General features: G+C 37.1%; 1 protein-coding gene across 1 annotated transcript; it reads left to right on the plus strand.

Annotated features, from left to right (window-relative positions):
* The first annotated feature begins 7,161 nt into the window (after positions 1–7,161).
* On the plus strand, positions 7,162–8,626 carry LOC145005709 (uncharacterized protein C594.04c-like). The gene is made up of 3 exons (XM_078964820.1): positions 7,162–7,409; positions 7,540–7,803; positions 7,890–8,626. The coding sequence occupies exons 1-3, from the start codon at positions 7,194–7,196 to the stop codon at positions 8,370–8,372; spliced, it is 963 nt and encodes a 320-aa protein (XP_078820946.1). The 5' UTR covers positions 7,162–7,193; the 3' UTR covers positions 8,373–8,626.
* The last annotated feature ends 10,567 nt before the right edge of the window (positions 8,627–19,193 follow it).

The raw sequence follows: 19,193 nt of genomic DNA on the forward strand, positions 1-19,193 counted from the left end.
TGTTGGATTAATTAGGATTAATTATTAAGTGTAAGGGATTGAATTGCAATTGTTTAGTAATTAAACAAGAGGCATTCTAAAACCTCCTTGAGGAGGGACAGTTCTGGAGCTCTCTTTAGAGGGTTTTGGAAGTTCCTTGGTCACCAAGGAAACTGATAAGGAAACAAGGAATATTTTATTAATATTCTAGATTCAAATCATGGTTTTCTACATGTATAATTAAGGGCCTCCATAAGACTAAAAGAACCTTGTATTCAAGGAAGGAATTTCGAAATCGTCTCTATCTCTCTCTATTTTTGATCCTAGGGTTTGGGTGTGATTCTATAGAGGCTCCACACTGTTGGGTTTAGCATTCCAAGGGTCTTCAAAGTACATTGTTATTTTCGAAAATAATAATAAGGTACGCACTTTATAACCCTTTTGATTATCAATTTTAGCAAGGTTATTTAGTTGTTTCCAAGTATATTGTTATTATGAGAAAGGCCATAGAATTTATTATAGGATTGTTGTAACATCCCAAGTCCAGGTATATCTTGTAAACCTTGATCTTTTGAGCTCTTGTCTATTTTGGACCTTATTAGAGAAAAGGTGGTAAACGAGTACGTGGGGCGTACTAGAGTGTAGGCCCAACGTACTCGAATGCGTGCATGTGACGTAGAGGCCACCTAGTATGCTGGGCGTACCAGTGGGTATGCTGGGCGCACTAGGCCCAAAATGAAACCCTAATTGTTATTGAGCTCCCTATTTAAAAGACATGGTGGCCTCATTCCTGGCCACCATTCCGAGATACCAAACCCTCCTAACCCTAAATCTTTGTCCTTATAGCTGGAGAGTGCATTTGGGAGCTTATGAGTGTAATTTTGTGTTCTTGAAGTAGAGAAGGAGCTTGGAGAAGAAGGAGTGAGAGCCCCAAGAGTTTGGATCTGAGCTTAGTTGTGTGGAAAGCTTCACAAAGAGGTATAAAGCTTCAAGCTTTCTCATTATATGATTTTTTTCATTCTTATGAAATGTTTTAGGGTTTTGTTCCCCAAAGATGGAGACTTTATGAGATAATGAGCTCCAGAGACCTTGATCTACCCCTTTTTAGGGTATTTTGCGAAATAGAGTCATAAAACTCCCATCTTGGATGTTAGGAGTGAGCCATGCATGAGTTATGAGCTTCATAAGGAAAGGGGATGGGTGTTTTGAGTGTTTGTGACCTATTCAGCCATGCAAAGGCTTAAAGTCATCGACTTTATGGATTAAAAGATATTAGAAATCCCAGATCTGAATTATGAGCCAATGTCTTAACTATTTAAGACCAAAAATGTGAGGAGAGTGAAACTGGGAAGTATGATGGGTGTAATCCCAATACACACAGCGTAGGGGTCGAGTATCCCCGATGCCTACATGGCAGCCGAGTACGCCCAGAGTAGGGAGTTGGTACGTAGAACATACTCCCTACCCTTGACTTTCAGTTGACTTTTAGGGTTTGGTCAACATGTGGTCTATTAAGCCCATGGAGGGGTAAAATGGCCTTTTACCCTCCTGTGTGTATGGAAGGATTAGTCTAGCCTTGTAAGATCGGTTATTAATTAGGGATGATTATTGTGTGTGTATTAGGCGGAGGCTAGACCGGTGATTTGAGTTCAAGAATATCCGAGTTCTTACAAAGTGAGTCTTCTCACTATACCTTATCGTGAGTGGTATTTTGTGTGATAGAAATGACTTATGTGCTTATCTATGTATCGTGATATCTTGCATTATTTCTTTTGATTTATGTTGTGTATTACTCAGAGTTTATAGAGTTAGGACCAGAGGGTCCATCAGAGTTGTGGGACTGGAGGATCCCACTGAGACACATTGACCAGAGGGTCTTACAGAGCTATAACCTCAAGTGGCTAATTATACGTGCGTGGTATTTTTGGGAACTCACTAAGCTTCGTGCTTACCGTGTTATGTGTTTTGTGTTTCAGGTACCTCTGATGATCGCGGGAAGGCACCGGCTTGATTGTACACACACCGTGAGCTGGAGTTATGTTTTATTGTGGATCCTGGATTTGTAGAAAAACTAATTTGAAATATGTTTGATATTGAGACTTAAAGTTTTTGAGAAATATGATGTGTAATTTACCGTGTTTTAAAAACGAAAATTTGGTTGAAAATTTTATGTCGTTACAATTGCATATGCCCATAACTAGTTATGTGAAATTCTGCAAGTACATAGACGTAATCTAGGAAACCCATCACATACATCCTCTGGAAAGCACATGAAGTATGTCATCTTGTCACTTATGCGGTGAGATATCAATTATCTGATATCGCGCCATAAAGCTATGAGGCCACTTGCACCTAATAATACTCGTAAAACATGTTAATCGCCATTAGCATCTGATGTCATCTGACAACGGAGAACTCTTTCGAAAAAGACTTCTCATTAAAAAAAAATGTTTTTTAGAAAAAGATAAACCAATTCAATCCATCTAGGTTCGGCCGAATAATGTTGAATCATGGTCCTATAGAGGTGCTTCTAGAGTGAGATGGTTGCAAATTATTGTCTATACAATAAATTTTCTTCATAGATCGAAACCATAAAGCTTTTGTCACACCGCAAACCGGAACAACAGAAACGTCCGGGGGTGGATGACTTCATGTTAAGTATCACAACAAATGAAAAACAGTAAAACAAGCAACAACATCCATTGCATTAATAATATAGTTAATACATGTGTGTTGATTTAATAATTATATGACACTAAGAGTATAGCAAAATAAAAGACGAGACTTAAACATGCACCGTCTTCTAGAAACCTATGCTAGCGTACATGTCTACCGATTCTCTGAGAATACAAGTTATTTTGAAAGAGAATATCAACATTTAAGTTGGTGAGTTCATAAGTATTTAGTGTCAAATGTTTGTAGTTATTTCATGAAAATGTTTGTATTTATTTAGTGAAAATGTTTATATCCGACTAGTGAAAATGTTTGTATTTATTTAGTGAAAATGTTTATATCCAACTAGTGAAATTTTTTGTATTTATTTAGTAAAAATGTTTATATCCGACTAGTGAAAATGATTGTATCTGACTAGCAAAATGTTTGTATCTAACTAGTAAAAATGTTTGTATCTTCCCAGAAAATCCTATATTTTCAGCATTAAATAAAAGTAGTCTTCAATCCTAAGACTCAAATGTTTGTATGTTTTGTTCTCTGTAACAGTGTAAATGTATGTCTTTTCGTTGTAATTGTATAATGTATGTTTGTTCTTTGTAATTGTATAATGTATGTTTTCCATAAAGGTAGACTATCTTTACTAGAAAAATAGAATGCATGATCATGTATGAACCTTTCTATGTGTAGATAATGGAAAGTAATAACTTGCAGTAGTATTGTTTAAAAGAACACCATTGAAGTAAGTTTGTTTTGTAAACTAACTGTAAGAATACTAATCAATTGAAGTTATATATATTACTCGTAAATAGGTCGGGGTTTTCTCTTTGTGAGTTCTCATAACCATACTAACCCTGTAAGCCTGATAGCGACGTTTTCCAGGCGTCAAAACTAGTAACAACATTTGTCATCCTGGGTCTGCCGACCTAACTGTAGCTAACAGTCGGGATGTGGGATTGTCAGTCCTAATATACATCTATACACAATTGTCACCACTCTCCCTACAAGAGACTCTAGTTATAAGATCAGGACTTTTGCCTATACTTAGATAAGTACACAAGAATGACTCACAAAATATTTGATCGCATGATGAGTAATGACTGAAAATCCTTTCCGTTTATAACTTAACATTGTGAAAATAGTTTCGTTTGTCCCGTAATTATATTCGTTATAAACAGTAAGTTTGTTTTCGTTTTGTTATGAAAACTGTTATGTTCTAACATGTTTGTATATTGTTTGCAAATTGTAATGTTTCTCTGATCTAGAAAATAGTATGAATTGATTCCCTAAACTATACCTATTATAGTTTACTAGTAGATTTGTCTGTATTGTAAATGATTTAAAGAAAGACTCATTTGCCCAATATATGCAACTCAGTTAAGTATGTACTTGAAAATGGGTTTTAATATTCTTGTATATATTTAACAAGCATAACTATGATTTAGCCGAAGGTCGGACTAGTGATCCTACCCTAAGCCCACAACCAAACAAGGAGAATGGGTCAACATATTTAGCAATAGTCCTAAGTCCGTTAAAGCATACTTACACATAAATATATAAATACATACGTTTTTGATAATAAACCGCAATCTAAAATAGTTTTAAAGAGTTTTTGAAATGATTTTAACAAGTTATAAAAGCATAAGAAATCCTTTGTTTGTTTTCACATGTAAATGTTAACACAATATAATTTTTTTCTACTTGTATTCCCCCTAAAAGCATTTAAAAGGGTAAATTGTAGGGGTATGAACTCTCCTTATGTGAGCGATTCGATTGAATGTTCGATATGGGTAGTTATTTCCACGAGTTAGATCCCGAGCCAAAACATGTCCTAAAATGTATTTCACGTAATATATATGTATACAATTAGTGAATATAAACATAAGAATGATAGGGAATTAGACTAATTTGTATAGTTAACTTACAAATAAGTGTGTTAGAAGCAAAATGGAAGTCTGCAAGGTGTTTACGACCAGCTTGGGGGTTTACAGCCCAAGAAGATCTTGGTGTTCTTGAGTTTGCCGTTGAGTGTTCCTGAAGGAATGAAGGAGATTCAAGGGTTTTCGGCCCAATGATCTTGATGAATGAATACCACTTGAAGATCCTAAGCAAGATTCAAAGGAAGAAGGATGATAGTTAAGAAAGAATGAGGGTTTTCGGTTGGTGTTTCTTGAGAGTGAAGGGAGGTGTTTTCAGCTAGAATTAAAGAAGTGAGGAATATTTTAGTCAAACACACACACACACAGATATATATATATATATATATATATATATATATATATATATATATATATATATATATATATATATATATATATATATATATATATATATATATATATATATATATGGTAGAGTTTGCGGTCCAAAGGAGTTCACGGCCGAGGTTTGCGGCTGCAAACCGTTTGCAGCTCATGCGAGGGTTTGCGGCTGCGAGGGGGTTTTTGGTTCGGACAAGGTTCACTGTTTCATGCAATTCACTCCTAATTTAAGCAACACTTCTACTTTAAAGGTTTTAAACAAATCTAGAATTTAAATCTACTTAAATAAAATAGATCAAGATAAGAAGTTTGACTTTAGCTCGACTTTTTCAATAAACAAAATAACGGGTTGTGACAGCTTTCGACTCCATTAGAACAAAATATATCCACTTAAGAAGAATTGTTCTATTAGACATATATAAACTCACCACATCATTCTTTCAACCTAATTCAGCCCTAAGAGAATTGACTAATAAAAGATTCAAAATACGTAATATTCACTAGCATTAAAAAAAAAAAATGTCTCCCAAGACCAATTTAAATAATGTAGTCCTACATCCTACGGATAACACTCAAACTTTCCAATTAGAAAGTTTAATCCTAAATTTAGTAAACATCTTTCCACCCATCTATCTACAACATGTTGGAACCAACCGGGAGACCTAAGTATATGAATGACAGATGAACTGAACAACATTTGAACACTTTTACCCATTGATCTACTTTAAATTTATTCCAACCCCAAATAGTTTACCTTGTCCAAATTAATTTTAAGACCATAAGCTAAGTAAAAACACCTTAAAATTCGTACAATGCTTTCTAATACTTGTATGCAATTAGTTCCTTAAAATAATTGCATTATCTTTGTAGAAATAAAAATGAGAATTAATTAACCCAAAAACCAGAAGTCATCAACTATCTGTTGGCGATTTTAGTGCAATCGATATTTTTGAGTAGTTATGATTCTATTTGAGACAAACCAAGTACCTCTTAGTTATATTCTGAGACAGGAGGTGCAAAGTGTACACTCGAATAATTGAGAGGACTTGTGAACATGGGGTCCGGGGCAGTGCCCATGACGGCGTCTAGCGGTAGAGCCCCTTATAGGGGTCCCTCTAACTCACATTTATACTAGTAAATTGTTAATTGCCTTAACTCCAATTCTTAATATAGTTATTTAAAAAATGGATGTTAAAACAACATTCATGAATGGTGATTTAGAAGAAGAGGTATATATGTCATGCTTGGCAATAAGCATAAAGTGAGGACCTCATCTAAATACTTCCAATTTATAGAGGCACACACCTTTTCAAAGTCGAATTTGAATGCTAAAAGTTTCTTTTTATCTTTTCGGTATTGATCAATGCTAATTGCTCGGAACTAATGATATTGGTAGCAACCTCATAGAGAATATTATAATAAGCATAATTTTTTTTTTTTTTTTTGGTTAAAGATCGGTTTCAATTGCCAAGTCTATTCGGATCTTGGTTGCTAGGTGGTGGGATCTAATTACCGGTCTCTCCGTTAGGAGCTTGGCCGTGCAAAGTTAAGTTTAATATAGTTAAAAGGAAAAGCGTTGATGTGGTTATTATCACAGGTATTTGAGTTCTTTGAAACTTCTTTAACATTTTATTTGGAATGATTAAGCCTAAAAAACTAATGAAGATCTTTGACAAAATGATATTTTACTGGTATTTTTGGATTGTGATAAAAGCAAGAAGAGTAAGTTGAATTGAGTTGGTTTGTTGCACACTCGTAAACTAGCTATCTCTATTTTGTAATAAAATTATTTTCTAGCATTATGATAGTTTTATAATAAATTTCTGCCATTTCAAAAAGACAATATTAAAATAGATAGTATTTTGTGAGGAGAGGAGAGGGAGATTATAAAAACGTAAAAGAAAGTAAAGGGTAATATCTCATCTCTGTCACATATAATGTGCATGTGAGCAGATAGAGGGGATGATGATTAGCTGCACCTTCATATCCACTGTTGATCATTACGCATGATAATTATAATGCCTTTTATTTTAGAAAAGTACATAGGATTAGAACCATAACTAAAACCGAAATATTTAAAATTTTAAAATTAAAAACCGAAACGATGTAAATTACATTCCAAAAAATTTAGACAACTATTATCAGTCTATTTTTATATAAATTTATATCCGACTTTTGCACTCATGGAAGGTTCTAAGGTGGGCATTATGTGATGAACAGGAGTAGTATATAAAAGACTAGAGAGGCTTTCATTAAGCTCATCGGTCTTTTGTTCAATCAAACATGGCTTTTAAGAATGCTTTGATTGCATTAATGGCGCCTCTTCCTTCCATCTTCTTCTACATCTCCTTCCTTAATCACTACCAAAACGATCAACATCTACTCTCACCTCTATGGAATTGGTGCTATCGACACCCCCTCATCTTGGCCAACACCATATTCTTCCTCAACATCGATGTCGGTTTCTGGCTCATTAGCCTCCTCCAATCCAGCAACTGGGTAAACTCTCTGATCTGTGTTTGATTTCATTACATCTATCACTACTACCCTTATTCAATCATTGCCATTTACTCATTTAGTAGTACGTGATTTTTAACGACCGGATCTATACTGGTGGTGGGTTTTGCAGATGATAGACTTGTATTGGACTGTTATTCCGGTTTTGTTGGCGCATTACTTTGCGAGCCACCCTGATGGGGAATATAACATGTGGCGGTCTGCGGTGGTGGTGGGGTTGACATGGGTTTGGGCTGTCAGATTGACTCATAACTATCTCCGCCGTGAGAAGTGGCAATGGGGTGCGAGAGAGGATTGGAGGTTCACCGATATGGCTCAACAACATGGCCAAAACTGGTGGTGGGTTTCGTTCTTTGGTGTTTATCTCATTCAGCAGGTAAATCTTCATTATTATTTATTTTGTTTTTTATTTACCAAGTATTACATAATGATTCATTAATAATCTCCATTTTATTGACATAGGTATTCCTATTTGGAGTATGTATACCTCTATACATTGTCCACACAGTCAACAAGCCAGTCAACATATGGGACGTAGTTGCAACAATCGTCTGCATTTGTGGCATTGTCTACGCGTATATAGCGGACACCCAACTTTACACATTTGTAACCAAAAATGAAAAACTAAAAGAAGAAGGAAAGGCTTTGGTGCCTAATCTAAACAAAGGGTTGTGGTATTATTCTAGACACCCTAACTATTTTGGTGAGCAACTATGGTGGTGGGGACTTGCTATCTTTGGTTGGAGCCTAGGGGGCACTTGGGTCTTTATTGGTGCACTTATAAACACGTTGTGTTTGGCTTATGTGACCACACTTGTGGAAAAAAGAATGCTCAAACAAGAGTATAGGGTAGAATCCTACAAGATGTACCAAAAGATAACTTCTATTTGGGTACCTTGGTTCAAATCATCACCTATACAAGTGTTTAAAGACAAGGATTGTTGAGATTTTGACATGTATTTCATATGATTTGTTTGTTTAGTCGGGCTTGTCGGCTCATTTGTCTTTAAATCGTGTGAAATCATGTTTCTTTATCTATTATTTGTGTAAAAACGGTTTTGAATCTTAAAAAGTTTGATGGAATATGTATTAGTAGGAATGCAAATTGCTAAGAATGTCGTGAGAGGAGAATAACCGGTAGAATGTTTGTTGACTTTGATACCATGTTCCTGAAATTAATCTAAATATGATATTTAATATCGGGATATTCTCCAAAATAACCATTTTTCTTAATTACATTTAACATTAGAAATAACAAAAATGACCATGTATTTCGAAACTTGGTCGGTTATGAGATGCTTTTTGATTTACGGAACATCTTTTTCTGAATAAGTTTTTGAAATTTGTTAGAATTTCAAAATGTTCACAATATTATGTTTAAAATATTTCTACTTTGAATTTTTGAAATTGTTCTTAGAATATTGAAATAAATATTTTTCTTCAAATGTTTTTTCTTAATTTAAAATTTCGAATTATTTTGGAATCTCACATATATCTGGTTGCGAAAATTGTAAGTTTGTATATAAGCTTCTTTGTAATGAATATTGAAATATAACGAGAATTCATCGTTCTCTCATTCTTCAAAAAATAGTCATTTTAGTGAATATCCCTTTTATATTTTTCACTTTCCAAAAACATTCAATACCAAAAGTGTATAGAACTTCACCTGGAATTAAACAACAGCTAAAGTAAGAACCGATTTACATCAAAGATGAAACCAACATATGCTACTGAGTTCCTCACAAAATTGTATAAACACATGATCACAATAGCACGCACTATGAAGATAAAATAAGGCTATCTTCTCATTTTAATCCTTAAAACTGGAAACAAAAATATGTGTTTATCTTCATATTTTCAACCTCATACTTCAATATGAACACATGGTCAATATACGTATCTTTGAATGTGAACACATGGTCACAATAGTACCCACTAAGAAGATAAAAGTATGAAAAATGTTATTTAAGGATTTCATTGGTATGCAGCTTTGAAACAATGTGTTGATGACTAAACAAGGATGAAAATTCAAGATGAAAACTTCTTGATGTGAAAATTAATACATGTTGAGGCATCAAAGTACATTGCTAATTTGTACTTGGCCTTATTTGTGATAAAGTACATATTAGCACATGTGAAAAGCTTGTCGTTTTAGAAAAGTTGAAGCATATAACATGTAACAATATAATCCTGAAAAATACATTATATTTTTCGAATGAACATTTATAACAATAGCAAACCACATACAAATGATTAAAAATAGAGGTTATTAAGGGAAGAAAATAGTGCAAACCAAACACCAATATAAAGAGGTTTACCTAATCTCTATATGTCCCCTCTCCGTTAAACATATCAGATCGACCGATTAATAATGAAATCTTTATGGTGGAGTTCGAAAACATATTACTAAGTAATAAAAATATAACCTAATCAAGAAGGAGCTATGGCCTTCATCTATGGAAGGGATCTGAAACACCAATTTTGTTATTTCATGAGAAGTCATGAGTTTCATGATAGAATTTTGAAAAAAAAAAAAAAAAAAAAAAAAAAAAAAAGAATGAGAAAATTTTAAATTTTTAGTATTTTATGATTTGTACTTTTCTGTTTTATTCTATTTTAAGTTTAGTTACTTGGAATTTTAGCAATTTTGTTCTATGATTCTATATTTGCTCGAGGGAAAGAAAGGTTTAAGTGTGGGAAACTTTGATATTTCTGAAAGTAGTCATAAAATATGATTAACTATATTAGTGTTTTTAATGAATAATTCTAAAATAAGAATAAATATGATATAAAAATGTTCATATTTGATAAAAAGAGTAAAAATCCAGAATTAAGCATTAAAGAAGGAAACATGAGCTAAATATGGAGTGAATAAGGAAGAATTTCGAAGACACCATAAAGGTCGGGTTTAGCGTTTCAAGGTTAAAGATTAGCAACACCAAAGAAAGATTTACTTTAGAAACATTCCATAAGGATAATCGTTAGTGCCACGAAGACAAAGGCTTAGCGCCGCTAAGATTATTTTTTTTATAAATACGATATTTTCATATCTCAGAAAAGTATGCAAGAAGAGGAAACCATTTTAGGTGTAAAAAATAACCATCGTTTGTTACTAGAAGAGAAGAGTTAGAGAGGTGATCTAGAGAAATCTTGAAAAGAAGTATTAGGTTTGGAATGCTTAGCATTCTTATTATTTGTTTTTTTTTGCTGTTTTTCTGTAAACATGAAATGCTAATAACCTTCTTTTTCACTTAAATTTAGCTAAACTAGAGTACTATGTTGTAATTGTGATTTTGAAGTTATATAGTTGATATAAAATTTGCTTTTTGATCAAATCTTCTACCTTACTTGTCAAAATTTCAATTTTTATTGTTTATATTTGAGTTGCATATAGTTTAGACAATGAATATGATTATTCTACCTTGTATCTTGATGGTTTTTTATCTTAAACTATGATGACTAGTGATTTAACCAACACTAGAGATTAAGTAATATCTATCGGTAACTTTAACATCTAAGAGAGCATTAGTTTAACAACTTAAGCTAGGTTTATTTTATGAATTAGACTCTTGATTGGATCAAAAGTAGTTTTATTCAATTAGTTGGTTTATAGGTAAATAGTTTTATGAATATTACATTAGCCACTTACTAATCATAAAACCTGCTAAATAGATCATAATTATAAGTATAATTGGTAAACATCTTTATACCTCAATGCACTATAATTGGTAAAACCTTCCAAATCATTATTTTAACTTTAATATGTTTCTTATTTCAATTTTATTTAGATTTCAACTAACCCATCAATTTAATTTTTTAATTCAATTGATTTAATCTGTTTTCAATTATACCTAATCCCTATGAGTTCAACACCCTTATATACAACAACTATAATATATCTGATCAGGTTCACTGCCAATGTGAGGGTTTGTTCAAAAGTGTTAGATAAAGGTTTTATAAATTTAAAAATTAAAGAGTTTTCATAAAATTTCTGAACTATGTTATAAAGTATGATATGGTGTGGTGCATTTGGTTTACATGATTTAGGCATTTATTGTTTTTTTGAAGCAAAAAAGGTTGTAGTTTACGGACCACATCTACAACCCTCTGCAATAGAGAAATTGACTAAACATATGCAGTCTTCAATAAGAAGTCTGTTTCTTTTTTTAATCTCTACAGAATATTGAAATAAACTAAAATTGAAATGAACTATTTTACAAACATAAAATAGTTTTTCAACACTAAAATTTTAATAATTATAATATTACAACCAAATTAGTCTTACAATAAAAAATTTAGTCTTAAATAAAAAATTCATTTAAAATAATTCATTCTATGTTTTGCAACAACTGCTCAACAATTTCATCATGTAATTGAATCATATATTCACGGTCCACCGCAGTGTCATGTGTTGGAACATTATATTCATCATCATCAACGATCATAATGTTATTTTGAAATGAGACATTAAGTTCATCGTAAGCTGAAGTGGTTGGACATGAAAAGAGGTTGATCCATGTCCTGGTCTTGTTTGGGATGAGGTCCACCTAAGATTATCAATCTCACTATCTCCATCAAAGAGGGTTGCACAAAGTTCTAGAAACAACAATAGGAGAGGTTTCAAGAAAGCAACCTTCGGATGTACCTAAACCAGTATTGAAAAAGTAGTATAAGAATATTGCCAACTATATACACAAATGTTAAAAATATACCCACACACACATAAACATATACACACACATACCCATATATATATATATATATATATATATATATATATATATATATATATATATATATATATATATATATATATATATATATATATATATATATAGGGTTAGATTCATGTAAAACCCCTATATTTTGTGAAACGGCGAGACGCAATCCTATCCATTCATTTTGTAGATCAAAAAACATTTTTAAAATGCAAAATAATTGAAAATTTTCGAATTTTTTTTAAAAAATATTATTTCGTCACTTTTTTAGCCATAAAATAAAATAAGCTACCGTTTTTTTGAAATATCTTTTAAATATTCTAATAGAATATTAGAATGTTCTAGTAGAATATTAGAATATATTTGTAACACCGTAAATTTCAAGACAAATTTTTCATTTAAAATAATCATTTTATTCTTAGAAACACTTATTTAAAATCTCATTCATAGTCGATTTACAAAACATGACTCCATTTTCACTTGCATAGAAAACCAGGATCTTCCAAAATATGACTCTTTCTCTGGTGTGTACAATCAAGCCGGTGCCGTCCCGTGATATTGAAAGAAACCTGAAAAAAAACATCACACAAAACACTGTAAGCACGAAGCTTAGTGAGTTCCCCAAAATACCACACATAACACATATTAGCCACTCGAGGCTATAACTCTATGGGTCCGTGCACCCAAACTCTGTGAACCCTCAGGCTCTAACTCTGGGAACCTTCTGGTTCCAACTCTATAAACATGCACAACATAAATCACATAGAAATTATGCAGTACAACACATCACGTACATATAGCATACAAATACTCTGAACACATAACTCTGGTTACCTACTCAAGGTAAAGTATAGTGACAAGACTCACCTGGCAAGCAGAAAGCAGATATCCCCACACTGGAATCTCAAACTCGCCACCGCCTAACACATAAAGCAAATATTCTCATGAATATAACTCTCGAGACTAGAATAAATCCTCTCATAACACCCTCTCATGGGTAAAAGACTAGTTTACCTCTCTCTTTGCCCAAAGGCCACATCGCTGACCAAACCCTAAAAGTCAACGACCAATCCTTGGTCGAAATCAAAGTCCTCAGTCTAAGTCAACCCCTGACTGACCCTACTCGTCGAGTCAACTCTGTGACTCGTCGAGTTCCCATAATCAGAATTTCATTCAATCTGCGACCTAACTCGCCGAGTCACCCCAAGACTCGCCGAGTCCAACAACTCTGAGTCCACTCGCACTCGACTCACCGAGTCATCCCTCAACTCACCGATTCTCGACTCTACCAGAGAATATTTGGGACTCTTCGACAAGACTCGTCGAGTCGACCCATGTGACTCGCCGAGTACCACCGTTCTGAATCCATTCAGAAGCACTCCAGGCCATGCAATTGATAGATCTAGCCTCCTACAACCCATCCATCACGTAAAGTGGCAAACTTTACGTGAATCCAAAGAGATCTAAGCCGTTTGCACATTGGGCTAGGATTTGGGACAAGATGACTCCATCAACCACTCACAAACAGGGACTTTCATGCACTCTAGACCTTCTCCCTTCCAGATCTGAGGTAGCAACCTCAGATCTAACCTCTAAACTCCAATACATCCAAAGATATGATCTCCAACATCCCCAAAATGATGCATCTAAGAAATAGCAGCTCAAAAAACGAGATATTACCTCAAAGGAATGCCCTAATTGAAATGAGACTCGAATTCAAACAAAGCCCCTTGCTCCAAGCCTTCAATCTCCCAAAATTCCTTCACAAATACATTCTCCAAGCTCCACTCCATCCAACAATGGTGCTTCTTCGTGATTTAGGGGTTTCTGGGGCTCAAGGGGTGATAAAGAGGCTGGGAGGGAAACATAATGATCTTTATATAAGGCTCAACCCCGAGAATTAGGGTTTTCTCCACTCAGCACCTACTCGCCGAGTCCATTACCCTGACTCGTCGAGTCGGCCACTTAACACGCGACCAAGTCGCGACTCTACTCGCCGAGTCCGCACATGGACTCGCCGAGTCACTCTTTCCTAATTTACTCTTTTAGCCCTTCAACTCTACTCTTGATATTTCGGGATGTTACAATTCTCCCCCACTTAAATTAGGCTTCGCCCTCGAAGCCTACAGCAACTCAACTCCAGAAATACTCCCACAACGTGCCACCTGGCCTTAATCGGACCGGATCTCACAAGACATACCCATCGAAACTCGAACACACTTTCCCTTTCCTTACGGTGTCCTGACCACTGTCTCGAACCGGGCACCGGATGTACCCTCTGATAACCACACTCAACGATCCGAGAATTACCCATGAAGCATCACTGACCCAAATCTCAACAATCACTTGACCCATAAGGGTTAGAAGCCATGAACCATCGGATCCCCGATCCGAATCCTATCCTATCCAATCCGTGACGACAGGAAGGCCCACTCTTCAATCCCAGAGCAACTCTCATGAGTCCTCTTCTTGCAATCAAGCACCCAAGCCGCACCAACCTTTGCATTCTTGGGTTAGGAGAACCCGTCGCACTGATGACATCTCTAACATCCCCAGGAGACACCACCACTACGCACACGACCCTTGATCAGAATCAAGCTGGGAGTCCCAAATCCATCCCTACATCCATCCTGAGACTCTTGGCTCTACACCCGCGGAATCCCTTCCGCATCCTCAGCAGACACCCCATCATAATGTCATTCCATACCACTGCCACAGACACAATGTTCGACCATCATACTCCAAATCATCCATTCTCACTACAACTTCCACTTCCGCGAATCGACACTCTCCTCAGCAAATGAGGGTCCGACACTTCCTCCCATTCAACAACACAAAGGGTGGCATACCGATGCACTAATGATGGCTGTTGAAATAGGATAACTCAACCAAGGATAAATACGTGCCGCAACACCCTCCGAAATCTAATACACATGCCCGAAGCATGTCTTTGAGCGTCTGAATCGTTCATTCCCTCTGAGGTGTCCTCAGACATCATCATGATAGGCTCTAGCTCATCTCATATCCCTCTTCGAGACTGGTCACCAGGTCAGCTTTTGACTCCACAACTGAGCCTCCAAAGGTCACCCAAATCATGATCCAAATATCCCACTAACTTCCTCCCCGTGACCACTATCCCGGCCTCGTGACACGCAAGTCACGAAATTCTCTTGTCCTTATGCAAGAAAGTACAATCCAACCGAGGATCGTCTCCACTCTGATCTCTGGTTTTAGCTGCGCATATCCCTTGCGCATCTCACCACATTCCCCGACAGAGACGGGGACCCCAGTCTCGCCCCCGGTCTAACATCCAGGCTCCAAAAACTCAATACTAGGGCTACTCAAGCCCAAAACTCTTCCACATCATACACTGATCGGAGAACATTCCATCATCACACTCTCTTGCCATCTAGTGAGCACTACGGCTCCCCGCGGTATCACAGCACCCTCTGACTAGTGAGTACTACGGCTCCCCGCAGTATCACAACACCCTCTAACTAGTGAGTACTACGGCTCCCCGCAGTATCACAACACTCTCTGACTAGTGAGTACTATGGCTCCCCGCAGTATCACAACACCCTCTGACTCCACTAGTTCGTGCTCCACAGACTATCATAGGCGGCTACCCATACTCGTCTCGAATATTCATCACAGACTCTGGAGGCAATCGTCATAACAGATGTCCACCCTTACGAAGATCCACTCTCCCAAGTAATCTCCCTAGATGCCCATACTCGAAGGCTCTCACTAGATCCATAGATACCTGATATACCACAAGTCGTCTCAACTCAAGATTCACGAATAACTTCAAAATAAAGATATCAATACCCGGATACCTCGGAACACCCCCAACGAACATCACAAGATCCCGCCACAACCACAGATCTCCTGCCCCAAGCACCATATAGATGCAATAATACATTCCCTCTAAACCCCATAACTAGATCTTCATTTTTCTCAAGTTGCAACTTCGGTGTATTCAATTTCTCAATTGCAATACGAAGAAACGCTAACACTACGAAATACACTGATAATTCTCCGAAACCCTTTTTCCCGCCGCTCAAAATCCAAACAAGGATACGCATACTGACCCGGGAGTTGGCTGCCCAATCATTCTTTATCTACTTGCCCCAACACTGACCAATACCAGATTCCTGACTAAAAAACACCTGTCATGGAGACATTCATCCTTCTCAAACAAGTACTTCCCGCATTAACTCACTCTGACCCCTTTCCTCGATCACCGACATCTCTGGTCTCATGATTTCTTACCGCATATCTCTATACTCCACTTATAACTGCTCTTGACAAATCTCTGCTTTCTTACATACGACACCCGGTTCTCCCCCACTTAGGGTTCGAACCATCACCAAATAGCACGCAACTAACCCATAACTATATTCTCCAGCAAAATCGCACCGGCCCCCGGAAGGTGCTACACAACGCCCGATAATCCCCCCCTTAAGGAAATGAATCGACCTCATATACTCTGAGCCTCTGGTGAACTCCTCAAGAACTTCTCGTCACGTCTGCCTCTAGTCGTTCCAAATCTCATACCAATTTAGTACCAAACAGCTCAACTGCTCGATAACATCCCTGGCTCATAGACTGAACCATAAAATCATCGTACCCCTCACCTCAACTCATCAACCAACACTCCAACACCGTGTTCATCCCAAGAACAGGTACTCACTCCCAGATTCAACACCCCATGGATAGAAAACTCTCTGCACCGCTGAACTCGACTGAACTCCCCACTGATACCACTACAATACCTCCTACTATGCTCAAATAGGTGTAGTGTGGTCCTCACACATCTTAGTCCCAACTGACTATCTGCTCATGATAAATCACTGCCTCGCGGCACACCTGCTACCTGATACTCTGGTGGGAAATCATCATCAATGACGACCTGCAGGGTTTACCCCTAAACCCAAAACCAAAACATCATGCTTCTCATATTTCACACGAGCATAATCAGTACCTCCCAGATCATAGGAGGTGACATCTCCTTTATCGACTGATTGCCCAACACAGATCGAAATTCTCCCTTCTCACTGACTCCTTACTAAAATACTCTGAGGGACTCTCGATCTCCCTCTCAAGGGACGCCTCAACAAAGTTACTCATGACCGAATAACCGGAGAACCACAAACATACTTCACTACGACCCATGGTACTCACTTCATGACATCTCTTCTCAATATGCCCCAGTGTATGGTACCCTAACCATAACATCACTCCCCAATCCACTCCGATGTATGGTACCCGGACCATAACATCACTCCTCAATTCGTTCCGATGTATGGTACTCGGACCATAACATCACTCCTCCATCCGCTCCGATGTATGGAACCCGGACCATAACATCACTCCTCAATCTGCTCTGATGTATGGTACCCGAACCATAACATCACTTCCTCAATCTGCTCTGATGTATGGTACCCGAACCATAACATCACTCCTCGATCGGCTCTGATGTATGGTACTCGAACCATAACATCACTTCCTCAATCTGCTCTGATGTATGGTACCCGAACCATAACATCACTCCTCAATCTGCTCTGATGTATGGTACCCGAACCATAACATCACTCCTCAATCGGCTCTGATGTATGGTACTCGAACCATAACATCACTTCCTCAATCTGCTCTGATGTATGGTACCCGAACCATAACATCACTCCTCAATCGGCTCTGATGTATGGTACCCGAACCATAACATTACTCCTCAATCGGCTCTGATGTATGGTACCCGAACCATAACATCACTTCCTCAATCTGCTCTGATGTATGGTACCCGAACCATAACATCACTCCTCAATCGGCTCTGATGTATGGTACTCGAACCATAACATCACTTCCTCAATCTGCTCTGATGTATGGTACCCGAACCATAACATCACTCCTCAATCCGCTCCTTAGAACCTTCAGAATGCTCCCTGTATCAAGTATGGGTCCTCTGCTTTCAGTAGTACGGGCCCATACTACCTGCCACATCTACCCATACTTTCCACACGGACCATCCCAGAGCTTCTAAATAGCTGCTCGACCTGTTCTTTCACCAATCCCATCGCGCGTGCTCGCTCCCCAGCGAAATTCTCTATTCTACAAGCGCACTCACCTGGATCGGGTTACTCCCTAAGCTCTTTCGTTGTCCTCCCACTTCTTTGCTATCAGCTGCTGAAGAGCTCTTAATGATGCCAGCCATCTACCTCCTGAATATCGTCATATTCACTTGGTAGCTGACTCCCATCATCGAGAGTTCCACAAAGCACAAAGCAAGCAGCATTCGAGCATCGAAGAATACATAGAACTCCCTCTCTGTGATAACTCCACCTTCTCGGCTCATCCTCGAAAGTACCACCAAACTCTGTAACTCTACCCCTCATGGGTTCTAACTGGATACTCTCACTCATCACATACTCAAAAGCATAACACATATAACAACGAGTCCTAGACTAAGGCATCACAAATCAGGCCACTCTAGTCCTAACATATGAAATACCTAGACTGTCTCTAGCATGCAATATTATCTCATAAGGTGCATCATAAATATCTCATAACACAAAAAAAAAATAAGGGTATTTTGGGAAATCACCGTTCGGGCTCAGGCTGATTGTACACACTGCTCTTTCTTGCTTCCTCTTTGAACCCTTATTCATTTTTAGAAAATTATTTCCTTAAAACTTTTCTTACTTCCTCAGTTTGAGTCCAGATTTACCGAAAGGCGCATCCGAATCCCTCAAACCAAGGCTCTGATACCAACTTGTAACACCGTAAATTTCAAGACAAATTTTTCATTTAAAATAATCATTTTATTCTTAGAAACACTTATTTAAAATCTCATTCATAGTCGATTTACAAAACATGACTCCATTTTCACTTGCATAGAAAACCAGGATCCTCCAAAATATGACTCTTTCTCTAGTGTGTACAATCAAGTCGGTGCCGTCCCGTGATACTGAAAGAAACCTGGAAAAAAACATCACACAAAACACTGTAAGCACGAAGCTTAGTGAGTTCCCCAAAATACCACACATAACAC

This window comes from Lactuca saligna, chromosome 7 (assembly GCF_052625555.1).
Source record: "Lactuca saligna cultivar CGN05327 chromosome 7, ASM5262555v1, whole genome shotgun sequence".
NCBI classification, from domain to species: Eukaryota; Viridiplantae; Streptophyta; class Magnoliopsida; order Asterales; family Asteraceae; genus Lactuca; species Lactuca saligna.